Consider the following 22,208-nt stretch of genomic DNA (forward strand, 5'->3'; position numbering starts at 1 on the left):
CTCTGTGCCACATAAGTTTTATCTCGCCTCTTGACCGAGAACAATGAGCTCGTAGAGCTTCCGCTTCGACAATTCGAAAAAGATATTGACGGGAAGGGAATGGTTAGAGAAAAGCTCGCACCGTTAACCTTTCATAAAGTTCTCCGACTTCAAACACGTGACATAACACGTATTCGTATTTACAGGATTAATCTCGAGAATATTTCATTGCGAGGTTCTTCATAATGTAAATCATCGAGATTTATATTTGTATAGGAGCGCGCAAAAAAGTCCAGGGAGAGATAATCCCAAAATGTATGTTTATTCTAAACCAACTTTGGAATAAATTCAGGTGACGTGTTCCCTTCTTCCTCGCGAGGAAGCTTGATAACTAGCTGTAAACGAACGAGAGTTGGCGCGAACGGTACAGGCTCGAATTAGTTATGTAACACGAGAGAAAAAGACGTGCCGTCCGCCGCTGATTTACGCATTCCGCTTTTGCCGGGCAGCACAACAATGGGCAGGGTGACGTGTCCGAATACATACTTCCTCTTTCTACTTGGCTTTCTGTCTTTCGCGCTCTGTGCGGTCGCGCAATCCCTTCCCGCCCTGGCTATACCCGGTTTCTCGTCACCCTTTCACCCCCCCTTTCCCTTCTCCACCATTACCATTCCCCGGGATTCCATCTCGTGCTTCGTCGCTCCCACTCTGCCAGCACTTCCTCTTCTTCTGGCCGGTTTCTCGCGGCTGCGGTGCGGCCTTGCAATGCTGCAGGCCGTATAGAACCCTCTTCATCCCGCCAACTCTGCCGCTGTTGCACCGTTGCAGCTGCAGCAGCGACGGCGACGGCAACGGCCGACGCACACACCATCGCAGCGACAGGCAGCGAGGTAACTACAAGGTAGTTGCAGCGACGCTGGTTTACCTCGTAGTACGAGGACGAGACATTGGCCTACCACGCTCGACCTTGCCAGTTCGTTACTCTTTCCCCGTTTCTCTTATGCATTATACACGGCTATCCGCCTCGGCCTGTGTGTCGTCGTTTCTCTTCTAGCCCCCTTTCCGGCTCAATCTCCTTCTTTCTCTCTCTTTCTTGGTGTTTCTATCGTTTTCTGCTTCTCTCATCGTTCTCCTCTTACCCTTCCTCTCTTTTCTTCTCTTTTCTACGTGTCTCTCAGCACTTCCCTTTCAATCTATCTTCCTTTTCGCCTATTTTCCCTGGTCCATCTCGTTTCTGCCGGCTTACTCATCGCGCGATGCTTCTCTGTCTTTCTCTTTCTCTCATTCTGCGAAGACGCCGACCCGGCGCGGATAAGGCGCATCGTCATCATACGATCTCATTTATCGTGCCTGGCCCCCCTCGAATCCAGGCAGCGATGGCACGGCCAGGAGAGAAGAAAGCGATTGCAAACGGGAGCAGGTGGTAATGATAGGATAACGATAGCAATAGCGACGATGCTGCTGTCGCATCAATGCTGGGCAGACACGCCCAGTTGCAATCCTCCCTCAGAATTATATTAATTAATTATAATTAATTAAAATAATGTATCGATCGTGTGCACGACGACGCATATACATATATGTAAATATGTAAAGTAAGTTATGCATAAATACGTTGTCCGGTGTACCGTTGGGGCTTCGTTAACGCGGTGCTTCGTGACATTGCGGCCCGGGGGACTATAAATTTCACAAATTATCCCTATCGAATCGTAAAGCGGTCCGCGAACTTTGTATCTAAGCGACAAACTGCGGGAGACGTGGTGGTCCAAATTAATTTCAATTAGCGCGAAAAAAATTCATATTTACAAACTCTCCAATTATTAAAATATTTTGACACTTTCGCGTATCATTGTAAACATTACAAGATACTCTATCGTTTCTCGAGACGAGTAGCGACTGTTTTATCAATTTTGCTTTTCTTTCCGCGCGATCAATTAAAGAAGACGCCCTCGAAGATACGCCGATGACACAGCTTCCTCATTAATTGGTCTCGACCGGAATGATAGGGAGAGACTTTGCAGGACAAACGCAGGACGATCACGGTCGTCGCGCGTTTGATGAAAGAGAGAAAGAGGGAATATCTTATTAGCGTGATCGTGTCTTCTCTCGTTACCGTTTTCGCTCGCGACGGCGTTACCATTACGAGGGGGAAGGGAAAAGGGAAGAAAGAGGGCGGAGGTGGCACAATGTTTGTCCAACTGAAATTGCTTTCGCCACGATGTATTTTCTTATAAAACAGTCCGTGCTCGGCGTCGCGATAAGATTTCAATATAGAGTGGCGCATTGTACGTACTATTTCGAAATAAAGAGCGAGAGAGAGAGAAGGGGAGACTCATCGTGTGACTATGAGATGCTTTTTGCCGAGCGATAATAGGATATGGGCGATTCTCCAAAACGTTGCGAAACCGCAATCTACGCTTCGTAATCTACATTTCGTAATCTACGTCGGTCAGACGAGTGGCACGTTGCTCCTCTTTTTAAAGCGGTGTCGGTTTCAGGCTCGTCTATAAAAAAAAAGAAAAAAAGAAAAAAAGAAAAAAAGGAAAAACAAAAAAATCAATGGAACGCGCGTTACATCGCGCCGATGATTTTCTGCTTCAGATGCTACAGGAATTCCACGTTGCTATTGCACGCACACTGTGAGAGTGAATAAGCTTCAACAAGTAACTACGCACGGCGCAAAGCGCACGTACCCGAGTTTCATCGCGAGATTAATTCCTATGTTAGGTAATTATAATGCTCAATAGCATTTAAGCGTCGTAACCGTGCTCTTGCGAGAAACCGCTAAATCAAATATCGCATATACCTATGCGGCGGCGCCGAAGCGTTAATTGAAATCATTAGCACATCGCGGGCGTTTCTCTCTTCCCGCTTATTGCTTTCATCCAAATTATCTGTCTCGCACGCGAGCAAAATCCAACCGGCGAAAAACCAGTTGCTCGCGAACAATCAAGACGCAAAAGTCTTCGTACCGAAGCGTGTGCTTTTCGGGGGTCCAGACAGGTGGGCCGCGACGAGCGGAGATAATCGAGATGAATGTTTCGTTTAAGACCGCCGCCGATCAAATTCCTGCGGAAAGAGAGAAAGGAGGAGAGGGAGAGAGACGGGGAGATCGGTCTCTTCTGCGGTGAACGATCGAAATCTCTCTCTCTCTTTCCGCGGACTTAACGGTGGCAGGTACCTAGTCCGTGTCAAATCGTAAGTCGATATCCTGCCGCACCTTCCATCACGCGCCGTCCATTGCAGCCGATATCCTTGGACGCGGAGGATGGATGTCGAGGTTCGCGTTCTCTACTACAAGTCTCGCGCGGGTGCATTGAACCCGCACTCTTCTCTCTCGCCGTAACGCCGAACGCACATCCTATGCTTATAAACCGTAACGACACGTGAAACTAACGGACTTGGCTCACGGCGCGTCTACACCCGCGGGAGTCCCGCGCTACGATTTCCGTCAAGCTCGTTTGGAATTACGCACGAAATACGCGCGCTAAGATATAAAGAGAGAAAGAGAAAAGGAGAGAGCATCGAGACTCGACAGACGACTTTGCTCCGCGCAAAAAGATACGCGCGATATAAAAAGATCCCCGATGATGAATCCCCGCGCAAAACGCCGCGCCGCGGCGAGTGCGTCATTCAAAAGAGATAATTACTAGCTCCTAGTACTCAACAGTGCGATAGAGTGCAATATCTTGAACGGCCCCTTCAACAGGAAAGGTGTTCCACACTCGTATATTACGTGCTGTAATTTCGAGTCATAATTATACCAGACAGGAACTCTAATTAAAACTTTTCATCACAGTCCTAAACGAGTATAACACTTTGTAATTTAAAACGATATCATACAGTATGTAATAGTTGTTGAAAAAAAAAAAGAAACACGTTTCTCCGCTATCGTAAATTAGATAACAAGCATATACGTAACGTTAAATCTGAAATATTTGTAAATGTAATAAAACATTTTTTTTTACGTTTCGATTGAATAAACATCTGACTCTATACGCGTAAATAACTCTTGTGCGAATTTAAGGTATCTATATTAACGGTAAATATAACGTTACATCAGTCTCTCGAGAGGACACAGTCGTAACAAGGTATGTAATAATATTACACGCAAAATGCTGCCGGCTGCTAGCGGGATTCAGAGAAATTATTCCCGGTAACGATCAACGATATATACAGTGACAAGTGAGCCATGTCGTCAATTCGATTCGCTGGATCGCGAAAGTTTTGCCGACCAATATTAAGTAAATAAAGCGAGAGGTGCCGTTGCTCGCGTCGCTTCCAAACGGGCACTTTGACCAATCGAAGTGTACAGTCGAACGCTTCTGTGCTGCGCCGCGTGCATCCCCTTCCATCATCCCTCCAACCCTCACCCTTTGACACACAATAGATTCAAAGTAGTTTTCCAATAGGTGCATTTGCAATTCGAATTCCAATTTGAAATCGAAACCTGCCGGTTAGATATAGCCGACATCATTACGCGCCGATATGATCGCCACCATAAGGCGAATTTCACGCGAGGTCTTTTTTTTTAGCTCTTTTTCTCTCTCTCCTCTTCCTCCCTTTTTTTTATCAACGATATAGTTTCGTCAGGCTGATTTCATAGTTCTCGCCTTTGGGACCTCGTCTTCCGGCACGAACGTTTTCTCGAGCCGATGGCAGTTCGTGTAATCGATGAAGTACCCGCCGAACTTCTATAATTTCTAACCATCTCGACGTGCCGCTGCTCGATACATATCACAGGGGAAAATGATACCTGCGATAGCGCCGCGCCGATAATTTTCAAACTGGCACGTACGATATCATCATATATAGGCTTAGTCACGAAGCCGAACGAGGTCCCGTTCACAAAAGGCAGGAAATCGATCGTTCGATTCTCTCTGTCGCGAGATTGAGTCTTTTTCTACTGCGAAGGAAGGACTGCCTTCGATGGTAACAGATATAAATGCGGTACCCGACAGTCATATATAAATAATACATAAATATGGATTCTAAATATGATAGAATCCGCTCGAAGAGTCGAGCAAAATCTTTCTTTCTGTTCCTTTCGATTATTAACGTACACAGTGAATAAAAGATGAAAATATAGCTAATAATTGCATGTAATGAAAAGAGAAGAATGTAAAAAAGTCATAATGTATAGAAATGTTTAAAAATAAAATTATAAAATACTTTGAAATAATTTATAAAAAAATATAAAAATACATGGAGAAAGAGAAAAAAAAATATGTTTCTCATATGTTACACTTGCGCTGAAACATATGACAGCAGCGTTATTATACATGTCGCCGTTTCCATATAAATATCAATAATATTTAATTTAGAAAAAAATTCACCGCGATCAATAGATAAATTTAAATCGCAATTTTTTATTTAAATACTTGAGACTTTGAGAATTTTGTCATAAAGCGAGTTCATATAACTGCAGTTGATTTTTATGAAAAATATACAAATTGCTGCCTATTATATTAATGTAATTTATTATAATTGAATTGCATTATCTCTGTTTTGTACGTCATAAAATTTGCAAGTAATATTGTCAATTTCATGGCTGGCGCGCGGTTGTAAATATTTAATTATTTAAAAACCAAGGGTAGTATTACGCACGTTTCCTTTTAATATTGTTTTCTGTCCGGTGTTAATTGAAAATGAAAGAGACCGATATTGGATTTAAACGCAGCTAAATGAACCTAGCACCCGACTTTTTAAAAATTAATTTTTTAAAACGAAAAATGATAGCATTTTGTTTGTAGTTGTTTGTAGTAACAATAATTTCGTTTGTAGTTTTATCAATTAATAAATAAAAAGAATTTTAAAAATGACTCGCACTCGACATTGAGATATCGCAAATCCGCTTGCGCAGTCTTCTTTAGAATCGTTTGTAGTTGTTTGTAGTGATTTTCCTTTCGTTTGTAGTTGAACGGTTCAAAAGTTATAAACAATTGTTTATTCGTCCGAAAGAGCTAACTTTGTCAATTTTTAAGATTTTTTATATCCGCTTGCGCAGTCTTCTTTAGAATCGTTTGTAGTTGTTTGTAGTGATTTTTCTTTAGTTTGTAGTTGAGCGGTTCAAAAGTTATAAACAATTGTTTATAACTTTTGAACCGCTCAACTACAAACCAAAGGAAAATCACTACAAACAGCAACAAACGATTCTGAAGAAGACTGCGCAAGCGTATTTGCGATATCTCAATGTCGGGTGCAAATCATTAAAAAAATTTTTTTTATTTATTAATTGATAAAACTACAAACGAAATTATTGTTACTACAAACAACTACAAAAGAAATGCTATCATTTTCCGTTTAAAAAAAAAAATTTTTTTAAAGTCGGATGCTAGGTTCATATAGCTGAATAATACAGTAATTAGACATAATAATGTAGCGTTCAGAAGAATCAGTAGAATAAATTGAAATTAATCAGACAGAGTTTGCAGCTTACAATATTTTTCCAAATTTTTAACGTTGATATCTGTATATTGCAATAGTTTGTTTGCAAATATCATTTTGTTCAAAGAGATAATAATGATTTTTAAACAATCTAAAAAAACGACATGAGCAGAGTGTGTGTAAAATATATAAAGAAAATTGTTACTATTTTTCTCTCTGTCTCTTCTTATGTGTGTGAAAGAGATGGGGAAAAGTTAAAATAATCAAATAAAAAATTAATAATTAAGAATAATACAGTAATTAGACATTATAATGTAGCGTTCAGAAGAATCAGTAGAATAAGTCGAAATTAATCAGACAGAGTTTGCAGCCTAAAATTTTTTTCCAAATTTTTAAAGATGTTACTATCTACGAGCTATGTGAACCTAGCACCCGACTTTTTAAAAATTTATTTTTTAAAACGGAAAATGATAGCATTTTGTTTGTAGTTGTTTGTAGTAACAATAATTTCGTTTGTAGTTTTATCAATTAATAAATAAAAAGAATCTTAAAAATGACTCGCACCCGACATTGAGATATCGCAAATCCGCTTGCGCAGTCTTCTTTAGAATCGTTTGTAGTTGTTTGTAGTGATTTTCCTTTCGTTTGTAGTTGAGCGGTTCAAAAGTTATAAACAATTGTTTATTCGTCCGAAAGAGCTAACTTTGTCAATTTTTAAGATTTTTTATATCCGCTTGCGCAGTCTTCTTTAGAATCGTTTGTAGTTGTTTGTAGTGATTTTTCTTTAGTTTGTAGTTGAGCGGTTCAAAAGTTATAAACAATTGTTTATTCGTCCGAAAGAGCTAACTTTGTCAAATTTTAAGATTTTTTATATCCGCTTGCGCAGTCTTCTTTAGAATCGTTTGTAGTTGTTTGTAGTGATTTTCCTTTCGTTTGTAGTTGAGCGGTTCAAAAGTTATAAACAATTGTTTATTCGTCCGAAAGAGTTAACTTTGTCAATTTTTAAGATTTTTTATATCCGCTTGCGCAGTCTTCTTTAGAATCGTTTGTAGTTGTTTGTAGTGATTTTTCTTTAGTTTGTAGTTGAGCGGTTCAAAAGTTATAAACAATTGTTTATAACTTTTGAACCGCTCAACTACAAATCAAAGGAAAATCACTACAAACAGTTACAAACGATTCTGAAGAAGACTGCGCAAGTGTATTTGCGATATCTCAATGTCGGGTGCAAATCATTAAAAAAATTTTTTTTATTTATTAATTGATAAAACTACAAACGAAATTATTGTTACTACAAACAACTACAAAAGAAATGCTATCATTTTCCGTTTTAAAAAATTAATTTTTAAAAAGTCGGATGCTAGGTTCACATAGCTAAATAATACAGTAATTAGACATAATAATGTAGCGTTCAGAAGAATCAGTAGAATAAATTGAAATTAATCAGACAGAGTTTGCAGCTTACAATATTTTTCCAAATTTTTAACGTTGATATCTGTATATTGCAATAGTTTGTTTGCAAATATCATTTTGTTCAAAGAGATAATAATGATTTTTAAACAATCTAAAAAAACGACACGAGCAGAGTGTGTGTAAAATATATAAAGAAAATTGTTACTATTTTTCTCTCTGTCTCTTCTTATGTGTGTGAAAGAGATGGGGAAAAGTTAAAATAATCAAATAAAAAATTAATAATTAAGAATAATACAGTAATTAGACATTATAATGTAGCGTTCAGAAGAATCAGTAGAATAAGTCGAAATTAATCAGACAGAGTTTGCAGCCTAAAATTTTTTTCCAAATTTTTAAAGATGTTACTATCTACGAGCTATGTGAACCTAGCACCCGACTTTTTAAAAATTTATTTTTTAAAACGGAAAATGATAGCATTTTGTTTGTAGTTGTTTGTAGTAACAATAATTTCGTTTGTAGTTTTATCAATTAATAAATAAAAAGAATCTTAAAAATGACTCGCACCCGACATTGAGATATCGCAAATCCGCTTGCGCAGTCTTCTTTAGAATCGTTTGTAGTTGTTTGTAGTGATTTTCCTTTCGTTTGTAGTTGAGCGGTTCAAAAGTTATAAACAATTGTTTATTCGTCCGAAAGAGCTAACTTTGTCAATTTTTAAGATTTTTTATATCCGCTTGCGCAGTCTTCTTTAGAATCGTTTGTAGTTGTTTGTAGTGATTTTTCTTTAGTTTGTAGTTGAGCGGTTCAAAAGTTATAAACAATTGTTTATAACTTTTGAACCGCTCAACTACAAACCAAAGGAAAATCACTACAAACAGCTACAAACGATTCTGAAGAAGATTGCGCAAGCGTATTTGCGATATCTCAATGTCGGGTGCAAATCATAAAAAAAATTTTTTTTATTTATTAATTGATAAAACTACAAACGAAATTATTGTTACTACAAACAACTACAAAAGAAATGCTATCATTTTCCGTTTTAAAAAATTAATTTTTAAAAAGTCGGGTGCTAGGTTCACATAGCTGAATAATACAGTAATTAGACATAATAATGTAGCGTTCAGAAGAATCAGTAGAATAAATAGAAATTAATCAGACAGAGTTTGCAGCTTACAATTTTTTCCAAATTTTTAAAGATGTTACTATCTAGGTAAGAAGAAACACACGTTGATATCTGTATATTGCAATAGTTTGTTCGCAAATATTGCATTTTGTTCAAAGAGATAATAATAAGGATTTTTAAACAATCTAAAAAAACGACACGAGCAGAGTGTGTGTAAAATATATAAAGAAAATTGTTACTATTTTTCTCTCTGTCTCTTCTTATGTGTGTAAAAGATATGGGGAAAAGTTAAAATAATCAAATAAAAAATTAATAATTAAGAATAATACAGTGATTAGACATTATAATGTAGCGTTCAGAAGAATCAGTAGAAAAGTCGAAATTAATCAGACAGAGTTTGCAGCCTAAAATTTCTTTCCAAATTTTTAAAGATGTTACTATCTACGTGCTATGTGAACCTAGCACCCGACTTTTTAAAAATTAATTTTTTAAAACGAAAAATGGTACATTTTGTTTGTAGTTGTTTGTAGTAACAATAATTTCGTTTGTAGTTTTATCAATTAATAAATAAAAAGAATTTTAAAAATGACTCGCACTCGACATTGAGATATCGCAAATCCGCTTGCGCAGTCTTCTTTAGAATCGTTTGTAGTTGTTTGTAGTGATTTTCCTTTCGTTTGTAGTTGAGCGGTTCAAAAGTTATAAACAATTGTTTATTCGTCCGAAAGAGCTAACTTTGTCAATTTTTAAGATTTTTTATATCCGCTTGCGCAGTCTTCTTTAGAATCGTTTGTAGTTGTTTGTAGTGATTTTTCTTTAGTTTGTAGTTGAGCGGTTCAAAAGTTATAAACAATTGTTTATAACTTTTGAACCGCTCAATATCTCAATGTCGGGTGTAAATCATTACAAAAATTTTTTTTATTTATTAATTGATAAAACTACAAACGAAATTATTGTTACTACAAACAACTACAAAAGAAATGCTATCATTTTCCGTTTTAAAAAATTAATTTTTAAAAAGTCGGATGCTAAATTCACATAGCTTTTAAACGCAATCTATTAATTTGTTACAGTTCGAAATTTCGCGGGAGAAATCAATGTAGATATTTCTCATTAAACCTTTTATTGCGTAGAATATTTATTTATTTATTAAGGAACAAAAGTCTCACATCTCATAGACTTTTCCTGTACGTCTATAGATGGGGAAATTAAATCAAATAGGCATCGAGTGAATTATCCTCAATTTCCATTCTAGAATTTTCAATCGTCTTTTTAATGGATGTGCCGTGCTATTTCTAGATTCTAGCAGATGATATAAATAACGCCTGTTAATCAGGTATGATCAGATGAGACGAGACAACTAAACGCGTAGTCAATTTATTGCGATGTAACCGCGCTAAAGGAAATTAAACGTAATATTGCGGACGAACAATAACTTTATGGTCAAACGCATTACGACATTTTGATCCTGCCCACGTTGCGGTCGAAAGTAAATATTCCACGCGCGACGTTAAATCGTTAATACGTGTACTACCGAAGCCATTTGGGGAGTAGAAACGTGGTTAGCGTAACTGTACAACCTGTCGACTGAAATTCCCTGTTCGATCGTCAAACTAAATTTGATATGTGCAACATCGTATCGCGACGCCGAGAGTCTCATCGATATATGATCAGAGATGGGTGTCGAAAGGATTGGCTCGCACAAAATGAATGAGATGCAAGTTGATTAGTTGTAAAATTAACCATTATATGCATATATATAATTAATGGTAAAAATTTAAATGATCAAATTCCGTAATTAACGTTTTAAATAAGCAGATAATTTTTTATATTGCTAATTATTTCGTCGATGCATTTTTCAGTAAAAAATATTACGAAACGAAAAATTATGCTTATCTGCAAATCACAGTTCCGAGAAATAATTGTCAATTGTACATTCTATTAGTAAAAATTAAGACGTAATGTTACAACGATAATTTATACAGGAGTTTAATTTATTATTTGTTTGTTTCGATAATTTCGATAATATGTTTTATATATTATTTTACTATATATTATGAAGAAAAAGAGTGATTTGCAAAAAAGTAAAAATTTAAAGATTATATACGAAATTCCTTTTGCAGATATAATGCAACTTGAAATGTTTGAACTATCTTCACTAGTTTATACAACGTTGAAGATGGAAGATAGGATGGATCGGCGAAGATAGGAGCTTCCAGCGACCTGAATTTTTCACGAGCCATTTCCCTGCGTCTTTACATTTCATTGGCTATCAAGACCCGAATTAACGGTGGATCTTCCTTAACGTTTAAATCTACAACACAACTATTACCATATCGCGCGATACTGCACGGAACGTTGAACATACAAATGATTTTATTTCCGGTTGCTATATTTTTCAGTAACAGGTAATAAACGTTAGCCTTTATCGTCCCGTTTTAAACACCCTGTGGCTAGAATGTAAATGGTACTTTAATCACTTCGGTCCGCCTATCAGCGTCGCTCATTATAGCAAAAATTTCACTTCCATGCATCAAATCATAATACGTAGGCGAGAAACGCGATTGCGACGATTATTTTTCTGCTGTCTAATCAGGCGCGAATTGGAAACGAGTAACATTATTTACGATAACGCATCGAATAACAACCGAGATGGACGAACTATTTATAACGATATGCGCCGATATAATGAATATTAACGAGCCTTAATCGATCAATAACGGGTAATGCATTCGCGACCGATAACATGTCATGGTGCTGCGTTAATCTCCGGTGTTGTCGTGATGAAGGCCCGCCCCGGCACGTTTCGCCGATTATTAAACTGCGGTGTAAGTTAGGAAACGGGCAGACAGCTCGTATCAAGACCGAAACTCCAGGGACGATCGAAAATATTTTCCGAGCGTGCTTATCCGCACGTGCGCCGCATTCGCCTTGCGTTTTTTCGCGTTTCTTCCAACGTTTTACGGCACCGTTCCAACGTGAAAGATGCAATGACCCAAGACCGACGAGGAACGAAGCGCTCGTCTGAAGAGCACGTGTCGACGGCGAGATGTGGAAGAGGAAGCATGGTAGATCAGTCACGATCGAAAGAAGAACATCGCTACTCTCCCGAGAAAATAATACCGCGAGGCTGCTCGTAAGAAAAGTTATTATTGTACGAAAAAAAAAAAAAAAAAAAACGGATAGCATTAAATTTAATTTCTCGCTTTAGAGAAATCGTATATCTGCGCACTCGCTTGCGCGCGATACGGAAGAAATTTTGGACGGATGTTCAGCTATTTCGTTTATCAGATATAATTAATCGATTTGTAATTTAGTTAATCATAAAAAAATTTTTTTTTAATATATTACACTATACACTATCATGACACATGATGAAAGGATACTTAGCGATTATTGCGATTATTATTTCAAAGCGTTAATTTAATTAATGAATGAAATTGATTATATATATTATATATGTTTGCATTTATTATGTCATGGTTTCATTGTTAATTAGATATAATTATTATGCGGTAACAATTATTACGTGATTGTTCACTCATTTAATTTCGCGTATGTTACGTTTAAATTCCTATTCACACATGATAATTGCCCCCATCATTTGATGCTACAATGCTAATTATCTTTGAACGAACCAGCCTTATTATATTTGTACCGTATTCTCCATAATATTATTCAAAATACTCAAGAGAGAAATTTAAAATATAAGAAGCAACAACACACAGAGTGTATTCGACAGATTTACTCCGCGTCGAACAATGGAACATTGTATCTGCTCAGGCAGGTATAAGACGAGTGAAAGCAGAAAATTTAATAAGCCGCCCCATGCGAACAACGTTTTCTCCTCGGGGCCAAGATCGACTATTATCCAATCACCGCAGCATTCCTCTCATGCATACAAGTTATGACTTAATCCGCTGGTTGCGAACGCTAAGTACCAAATCGCACGAGGTAATGATCCTCCCGATGGACGATGATCCACTTCCAGGCCGCGGCGGGTAGGCGAGGCGCGTGTATAATGCACGATGACGAGAGAGTTGGCCATAAACAGGGATGCGTTACGTAAAATACGTGCGGCCGACGATATCGATCTTTCGGCCCGATCGAATCTCGAAACAAGGCCCTGAGTAACGAGACTCGCCCCGATCACGTGCGGACGAACGCGAAAGTGCGCGAGCGCGCGCGGATCTCCCGAGCAAATCGGAGCTTCACGCTCACGTGGCCGCTGGCTAGGAGACTCGCTAAACTCATCTCGACGTAATTCGACGATTGACGGATAAGGGATCGAGAGTAAATCCGCGAGTCCAGACCTAGCGCGCGGTTCGCCTCAGCCTCAGTCTGATCCTCCTCTTTTTCCTTTTCCTCGTAAATGTTCAATGTCAGGTCCTTGGGGGTTTCTCTCAAGAGGGATCGGAGTGCGCGAGAAAAACACGCCTTTTTCCGTCACATCCAAGTTTATATGGACACACGGCTGATATTTAAAAGAAAGCATAAACAAACGTGGTAGCGATATCTCTCTCGATTGCGTCTCCTGCGCGGACGATTTTTGTTATATCTATTCGCGGTATGTGTCGGGATCTATCGTTTTATCCGCGATATATGGTATCGGCTGATTTCAGTGAAATGATGCGGGACCGAGACGAAATCGGACATAGAGAGGGAGATCAGGCGCGATATTATCTCGCGATTATGTCGTCCCGCTGATTTGTACGCTCCTACGATTTTTCATCATTCGATTATCCTCACGAAGTTATTCATAGGGTATTCACGAAGCACCCCACCGGACAATAAAATTATACATAATCACTATCGGCGAACACAAGGCAAGGAAAACGAAGATCCTCCGTAAATGAAGAAATAAACTATCGTGAGACTGACAGTTCAAGGATAAATCTCTCCTCTCAGATGCTATTAACCCCTCTAGGGACAAAATTATACTAAATTCTTCGAAATGAGAAAAAAGCTGATTGCGCAGAAACGAGATGCAATTGACCCCCAAGAATTTCCCAAATGATTATGTTTCGTGTTAAACAGACGTCTTTCTCAACGTACGTAGGCCCGATTTCGCACAAACCATAATAAATTGTCTAATAAATAAAACCGGTTTACGCGTCTGATTGCTCCGCGTGAAATGACACGCGGTGCCGTAGGTCTAATCGCTCAACCGCTGCTCATTACCGCGACGCTGCGGGGTTATTACCGTCGGGAAAACTTCATCGGGCTTATCCCGCTTCACGAACGGGAATGTCAAATGCGACACATGCGCGTATTTGCTGTATTTATCTATTCGCGATGCGTGAGGCGACTGAATGACGGTCGGACTGCCGGCGATGACCGCATGCAGTCGTAAGCATTCGGAAACAATTTAACTGTAGCTGTGAGTCGATCTCGAGGCGCTTGAATCGCGCGCGAAGGTGGTACATGTCCGACACGCATGCATCCAAGCGCTATGGGGTGTTCGAGAATGGGAATGAGATGAGTACGGTCATTACGGGTGCAGTGCTGTATCAAGCGCTGTCGAGTCGTTACGGGACCGTGTACGGACTTTCGCCATTTTTTTCGACAATTTTCAGCTCTCATCGAGCTCTATGAATTCTCACGATTTAAAAGCGAATAGAAATTTAACACTTACTCTTTTATTAACTGTCTTTGTTACTACTCGTACCAGCAAACTGATCAATTTAAAATTAGCAATTCCTTGACCCTTCACACAGATTGAAATCTTACCTGAAACATAAAAAGGAAAGAAAAATTTAGTTAACGTCAATTTACGTGTCAATGAGATTAATGATAAAAATAGCTAATTGCTCAATCTGAAGTTTGTGGTTAAAAAAGCCGCAACTTTTGTATTTAATTTTAGTGTAAAAATGTTTTGCAGCTAGAACTTACATGGTTTAAAAAAAAAAGAACATTAATTAATAATATATAATAATACAAATAATGTATTCTGCCATTATATGTGTATTGCATTTGAAATACATCGCGTAAAGAAACTTGTTATAATTTTTCATACCATCAAATTAGGATTGAAAAGGATTAGTTTGCAAAGAGATAAGTAAACACACACAAAAAACAACGAACTACATTTTTTCGCAATTTCGAAAGAATTTCTACTCTCCATATTGTTTCTTCTTGCTATGAAAAAAAAGGTGCAAAAGTATACTTCAAGCGAAAAATATTATACAATTAGTTGCAGACGGCGAATAGCGCACATATTCTGACCATATTTATGCTCCTGTGAAGTATAATGCAAGGACTTGGTCGCTGTGGGAAATGCAAGAATGGAAGCCAGATGAGTAAAGTCATTACAGAATTCCGCGCTCTTGTAACCAGTGCACGGTAATGTCACAATGTCTCTGCTATTCTACATTCTAGAAATGTCCAGCAGAATCGGTGCTATACATTCAGCAGGAACTTACTCTCCCTATTCAGTAGCATACATTGCGCGCCGGTGCGACGATGTAGATTCTTTAGCAAATGAAACGATGAATGAAATCTCGAAGTTGAGAATTTGTCAGAATTCGTGTTAAATATTTTCGCAATAATATATAATATATATCTCGTCTCAACATTTTTTTTCGTAAAAATTTAACCGTAAAAATTCGTTCAGAAAATGTACTATTAATCCACCACATAATTTAAAAAGCAGATTTTTCATTAAATAACGTGAAATTTTTTAATATAATGCATGAAGCGCTAATATTTTCAATGAAACTTTACTTTTGTAATCTGTTAAAGGGGGGGGGGGGTACTTGGAAAAACTTTATACATCGCTGCTCGTATCTTCCACCACGGTTTCTTTAACTCCCGAGGCTGTGGCAAAGTCTCGTTTGCGTATACGTAAGTGAAAATCTCGTCTTGAGCGTGACAAAAACGATCGTCCATCGGAGACCGTTCATATTGCCGATCATTAGAGACGGCCATAAAGGTCGATTCGTATTATATAGGTAAGACAGTCGGCGTGGATACCTCGGGGGGTTCACGACATCGTGGAGAATTGCGGCATTCTGTTGAGCGAAGGAGCTATCTATGAATAGAATTTTCTTATATGCGGCATAAATGCGATATACATATATGTATATGTATATTTCTCAAGAAAAAAGTTTCGTAAATAAAAAGATATAAACCACTTATTTGCTTATATAGTTTATGTTGAGATATGTTGAAGACTTTACATCGACTATAAGCACGCGTTTAATATAAAATAAGTTAATAAATTGTTTCACAAAATGCATAAGTTTTTTTTCTCGAAAATAAAAGAATAGTAAAAAAGTTCAAATTGAAAATAAAATGTTGCATATATATATATAGAAGATGATAATAAAATTTGATAAAACCGCAGTGAAAAGTATCACTACATTTTCACGAGAATTTACCGGCTCCGTTATATTTTCTACGTGCTTTTCCGAACGCGCAGAGAATTTTCGCGTTTCCCATCGAGGTCGCAAGGCCCATTGCTTCCACAGCCAGTGCGTGGGATCCGTGAGTTACACATAGCTTGCGACTATAAATTTTCGTGAGTGAACGAGAGCCAGAGCCAAGTAACGAACGATCGAGAGCACTTAGTGAAATAAATAACGCGGAGCGACCTCTTTGTCGCCAATTGTCGAACTTCCCAATGGAAAGTAAATGTTGGGAGCAAGCACTTCACCCCCTTCGATTTAGAGGAATGTTTTCAATCTCAGTACTTTCTACGTGCACTTGGAAGGACGAAAATGTGTTGTGCGTGCTTCTCTCAAGTTTCTGATTGACCATTGTTAATTAAATAAATCATTTGCATTTGCCTTTTCAATAAACGCATTGTTTTATTGTATTAATGTGTATATGATATAATTATATTTTAAAAGCTCAAGAAGTTATATAATATCTAAGCAATCATATAAAAAAAAATCATTAAATAAATTACAGAGCTTAGTTAATTATTATCGATTAATTATTTCTATGAAATTTTTAATATACATATAGTGACTAACTTTTGAGAATTAAATATCACAATTAAATATCAGGAATAAAATTTTCGAATTATAAACAAACGAGAATATACGAGTAAGTCAAAAAGTAAAGGGACAAATAAAGAAAAACACATTTATTTTAATCTATGTGGAAAATTTACATATCATTTTTCGACATAATCCCCACCAACATCGATACATTTGATCCACTACTTAATAAGCTTCTGTATTTCATCCTGGAAGAAAGATTTGGGTTGGATGCGTAGCCAGTTATGCACCACTGCAATGACCTTCTCATCCGAAGAAAAATTTGTTCCTCGTAGTGCTTCTTTTAATAAACCGAAAAGATGAAAAGAAAAAAGAAAAAAGAAAGAAAAAGAAAAGAAATAGTACGAGAAAAAAAATTTGTCCCTTTACTTTTTGATTTACCCTCATATATAAGAAGTTCATGAGCTATATTATCTTGTTTGAATATTTATGTTTGCACGACAAGATAATGGCAATGTGTGTCATGTGTATATTAAAAAGGTTTCCTGAGGGATATACAAACTTTTGCTATGTAATATTTTTGTGGTCATGTAACAAAGTCACGCCATATCGCAATCTGAATAAATCTGAACGGATAACGAGGACGTGTCATAAACGTAAGACGATGGAGAAGATAGCAGCCTATAACGAGAGACACGTGACACGCGACTAGATCGAGGTTGTATGCATTCACCCACTCAGGCCGATGCAGCGTTCGCTCATCTGTGCATTAATGCGCGAATCGCACGCATCCATTTGCAAGCCCCATGTAATGCCACATGCATGCTCATAACTGCGAGAGCATAGTCATATTTTGCAGAACGTAGAAGATTTTCGAAGTAAAACAGACTACGTGAATGTTTACGTAATTACGTTACGATTCTAGAAATAACGGATTACGTGGTTTGTAAGTTAAGAGTTACACGATAATAAACATATACCCTATGAATGTATTACAGAAATTATGTTACGACCTTGTAGACAGCAATTACAAAGTATTTTGCAACAGCGAAAAAATTTCATATTTAATATGATACGTATTAATGGCAAAAGGAGATATTTCATTCTTACTGGTTCAAAGCGCAGTTTTTAAAGAGAAAACTAATATTTAACTGAGAAGTAAAATATTCATTTAAAATTGTTAGAATTGAATATCTTGCTTCGTTATTCATTAAAAAATGCGCAATATACTCAGAGAAACAATTTCTCATTTTATACAAATATACAATATACTTACTATTCTTTGCAACAATTGCTATGGTAATAAATAAAAATGTCATCTAAATCTGTTATTAAAATAAGATATAAATTTATCTGTGTGTTATTATTATTTTAACATTTTATATTCTATGTGATGATTATTAAAATGATTTAAATTATATAAATTATTATCTGATAAATTTTATATCGATGTTATCTTGTATTATCATATTATAAAATGTATTTAGAATTGTATCAATTTTAATGATACGATGATAAAATAATATAAAAATCCAGTCTCTAGCTGACTAAAAATGTAATGTTAGTTGTATGTAATACATATATGTGAGCTTTTTCTAACTAACAAGCATATAGAATTAAATTTAAAAAAAAATGAAGAAATCTTAAATCACAGAAATATAAAGTACTTTTAGCGCTTCTTGTAGAAGCTACAATTAATTTATATTTCTCTGATTTAAGGTAATTACAAAAAAGGTAGCATGCGTTTTTTTGCGAAAGTAACTTATAAAAATTTCAAGAGATTCTTTTAATCTCGAGACATCTCCATATTTTTTATTCTACATCACTGAGAACGCAAAGCACGTAAGAATATTAAAATTTTAGTCCGCTGCAATTTGCGCCGGACGAACGCAAGAGGAAAAGAAACTGGAGCAATGACGGCACAATGAAAATACGGCAAAACTTCATAGACAACATACTGTGCTTACGTCGAAAAAAGTTACGGGAGCGTATGATTTGAATGCACAGTCAAGTGCTTATAATTTGTATGTGTTTTGCATTTATTAATTTTTATGGTGGACACGTGTGTGGACGAGTGTGCCTACATTTCGTGAGATAAATTGCAGATGAAGTTTACTATACACAGCAGTAACGTTATATGATTTCATTTATATCCGCATGCGATGCGTATATGCAATACATATGGCATGTTTGTTATTAGTAATGTAATGTATGTACAAATTGTCACGTTCATGCTTAAATGTCTAATATCCATGCCGGATTGAAAATACCTGATTATTAAATGAGATTTGTATTCCGATAAGTTCTTTTGATCAAACACAGATGTTATTCTACATAATGCAATAATTTCCGAATCGAGCTTAATAGCATAATAATATATTTCATACAATGCTTATTCTATTCCTGATGGATTCTGAATGAACTAAAACTCGATCCTATTCAATAGGATCCTATTCCTAATCAATCTGACACTACCAGCTTGTTAATAAATCATCGTATTGTATATCACACATTCGCAAAGATCTTGTAGATGTGTACAGTGTACATACGGTTGCAGGAAAATCGTGTAACGGATAAATTGCAGAAAATTGATACTTAAATTCCACAAAATTACTACCAACCAAGATTACGTCAGCATATCGTTCCTTCATGTGCATTTAACGATCGTTTTACATCGGGCTTCTTAAAAGAACGATCGTCTTTAAAGCGATTATCTTGCTCGTCATGCGCGTTAAAGTTGGACCTAATTACAAAACTTTGATGATCTTCTAGTTATAGACCTCCCCATTGGTTTACTCGACGCCGGCATATATCTGCGTATTAATGTCGCTAATTAATTCGTAGTTGCGAGCCGCAAGTAATGGGCAGCGTGCGCACTCGTAACTGCACACGTGGCCGATATTTCACGCTAGCCAGCTCGAGTGCGGCTGTGGTGGCTTCGGTATGAGACACACGAGTCAATTTGTGCAACGTGTGTAACATGCGTGAAAAAAACAAGGGGAGCGTCGGCCGCGATGCAGAAGAGACCGCTGGAAAAGCAACTGCAGCCCGCACATGCATATGCGAGCTTGATTCGTGTCCCGGACGCGCGTCCAGCACCCTCGAGATTCTCTCTCTCTCTCTCTCAAAGAGAGGGAAAACGGATTTCAACAGTCGCGCGTGCGACACGTATGAGGAATAAATCCGAGAATGGGGCAGGCGTTGAGATGATATCGATTTATTGCGTCTCCGGTGCGAGGCGCAGCGGCTTCAGCAGATAGAAAAGTCCTTAAATATTCAAGAGAAACGATATCGAGGCAATGTATACGGTGAGGATATGTCACGGTTCGTGCCGTCATGATGTATCATGACTTATGGAGATGAAATTCGCGCACATAAACTGATAGCGACGCCGCGCAAATTATGTAGAAACTGCACTTGGTTGGGATAACGATTTTGAGTTATTACACGACGCGATAATTTCAAGAATATACATATATTGTGCACTGCAGATATTTTTCAATTGATATGACAGAAATTACTTGAAAATATCAGAGTGGAAAATGGCCACTTTGTTCCGAATTTTTAATAATGCGTAGTTATTGTTTAATCAGAGGAAAAATATATGCACGCACATTTGCATGCTATTATACGCTCCAGAGTTGTTGAAATAATGTCTAAATATACTGCTGGACGCGAACCCTACTCGCACATATATCGGGGATTTTTAAATAAAGAAATTTCTAAAGATAAAGATATGGAGAGATCGCGCAAGATGCGATGCATAGTATAGCATATTACGTTTAACGAGCGTAAACCGGGGCGCGCGCTTAAATCTTTTCGGGGGATGAGAGAGAATTTCCGGCATTCGGCGAAAGTTAATAACGCTTCAACCAGCGGTACTGCAGCACCAGATTCGTCCGGTACAGGTTTCAGCATTTAAGCAGCGCACCCTCCGTCTTCTTAACACGATGATCTCTCGAAGAAAAAAAAAAAAAAAAGAAGAGGAATGTTTTTGCGCGTAAGAAATTTGCGAGATACGAGAGAGTAGAAATTCGACATTATTAATAATCAAATCGTTCAATTTAATATTTTCAATGAATTCGACCGTATTTGCACGCGGTGATCGATCGTGAAACAACATAGCCGTCGAAAACTCTGGCGCGCAATCTTAAATCTCGCACGGCAGATTTAAATTTCCGATGCCACATTGCGGTAACGTGTTTGAACCGTATAGAAATCAATTTCGGGGAGAGTACAAATATTTTTACTGTCCTGACGGCATCCAATTTCTACTTTCCCGCCAGCAGCCCTGCGGCCTGTCCAAGGATTTCTTGCGCATACAAATGTAGGTCGTTGACGATGACGGAGATTTTTACGAACGTCGATCGCTAGGAGCTAGGAATCGTTCACGGAATCGTATCGGCGTAGAGCTCTCGTGACCCTTATTCGCTTTTAGCTCGACGGAAATCCACCGCACTCTCAAGAACCCCCGCTGATATATATTAGGTACTCGAAGAAGACGGTGAGGCAGGGGCACGGATGGGGGTCTCGGGAAGAAAACGCGAGTGAGAAAAAAGTCCAAGGCACCCGATATTATCTCCCGCCGAGGTTTATAGGTTCATGTTCCAATAGGACACGTCGACGATGGCGTATCTATACGCGCGACTCTTCCGCTCGTGTAAGATGCCTCTTCACACCGCGCGGAGCATCTGTCATACTTTCAACTGAACGTAGAAATCGTTACCTTCTCGCGAGAAAGAGAGAGAGAGAGAGAGAAAAAGAGAGAGACCGTGTCACGACACCGCTTGCATCGGAACTGACAACACCGTTGCGGTTGCACCAGATAACCAGATCCCGAACAGATATCTTAAACGGATGTCTCTCTCTCGTTCCGATATTTTATCTGATTTTTCAGAATGCATCCGCCGAGATTATTCTTCAACGGGATAAACTGTGTTTGAGATGTTATACAACGTGCGTTTGTACGACGATTGCATTGTACGACGGCGCATTTTCTCGGAGTAATGTCTGTGTTACTAATGAAATTGGCGAGTTTATGTTATATTTGCGAACACGAAGAGAAAGATATTATATAATTATAGATCTGCAAATGACAGGAAGAGCAACTACCTGTTCCAGCAGACGACTCTTCTATTCACAAAGCAGCTATTCCAAGGTTCAAAGATTCTACTCCACAGCTATTTCCACGCTGTTATTTGGAAGCGGGTCGTAAAACACGGCAAGGTACGGTAAACATGTCGGAGTGTCCAGCGATCGTACAACCACCTTAACAAACACCGTATTAACCGGCTCATTGCATTTGCAGTGGACTCAACCGCGGACCGGAGCTGCACTTAAAGATTTTTCACGGAAGAATATGACGT

At 37.9% G+C, this 22,208-nt stretch overlaps 1 protein-coding gene across 4 annotated transcripts in view; it reads right to left on the reverse strand.

Moving 5' to 3' along the window:
* Nucleotides 1-22,208, reverse strand: part of Atg16 (Autophagy-related 16) — a 397,081-nt gene that overhangs the window by 260,729 nt on the left and 114,144 nt on the right. For 2 of the 4 annotated variants that reach the window (XM_083033334.1, XM_083033335.1), the window contains one exon: nucleotides 14,535-14,629. The exons of the other annotated variants lie outside the window; for them this stretch is intronic. In XM_083033334.1, coding sequence (XP_082889460.1) covers nucleotides 14,535-14,629 — 95 coding nt within the window. The remainder of the gene's footprint in view (nucleotides 1-14,534; nucleotides 14,630-22,208) is intronic. 4 annotated transcript variants of the gene reach the window in all.

This window comes from Prenolepis imparis, unplaced genomic scaffold, assembly GCF_030444845.1.
Source record: "Prenolepis imparis isolate NDT839.2.m4 unplaced genomic scaffold, iyPreImpa1.0 SCAF_3, whole genome shotgun sequence".
In the NCBI taxonomy this organism is placed as follows: Eukaryota; Metazoa; Arthropoda; class Insecta; order Hymenoptera; family Formicidae; genus Prenolepis; species Prenolepis imparis.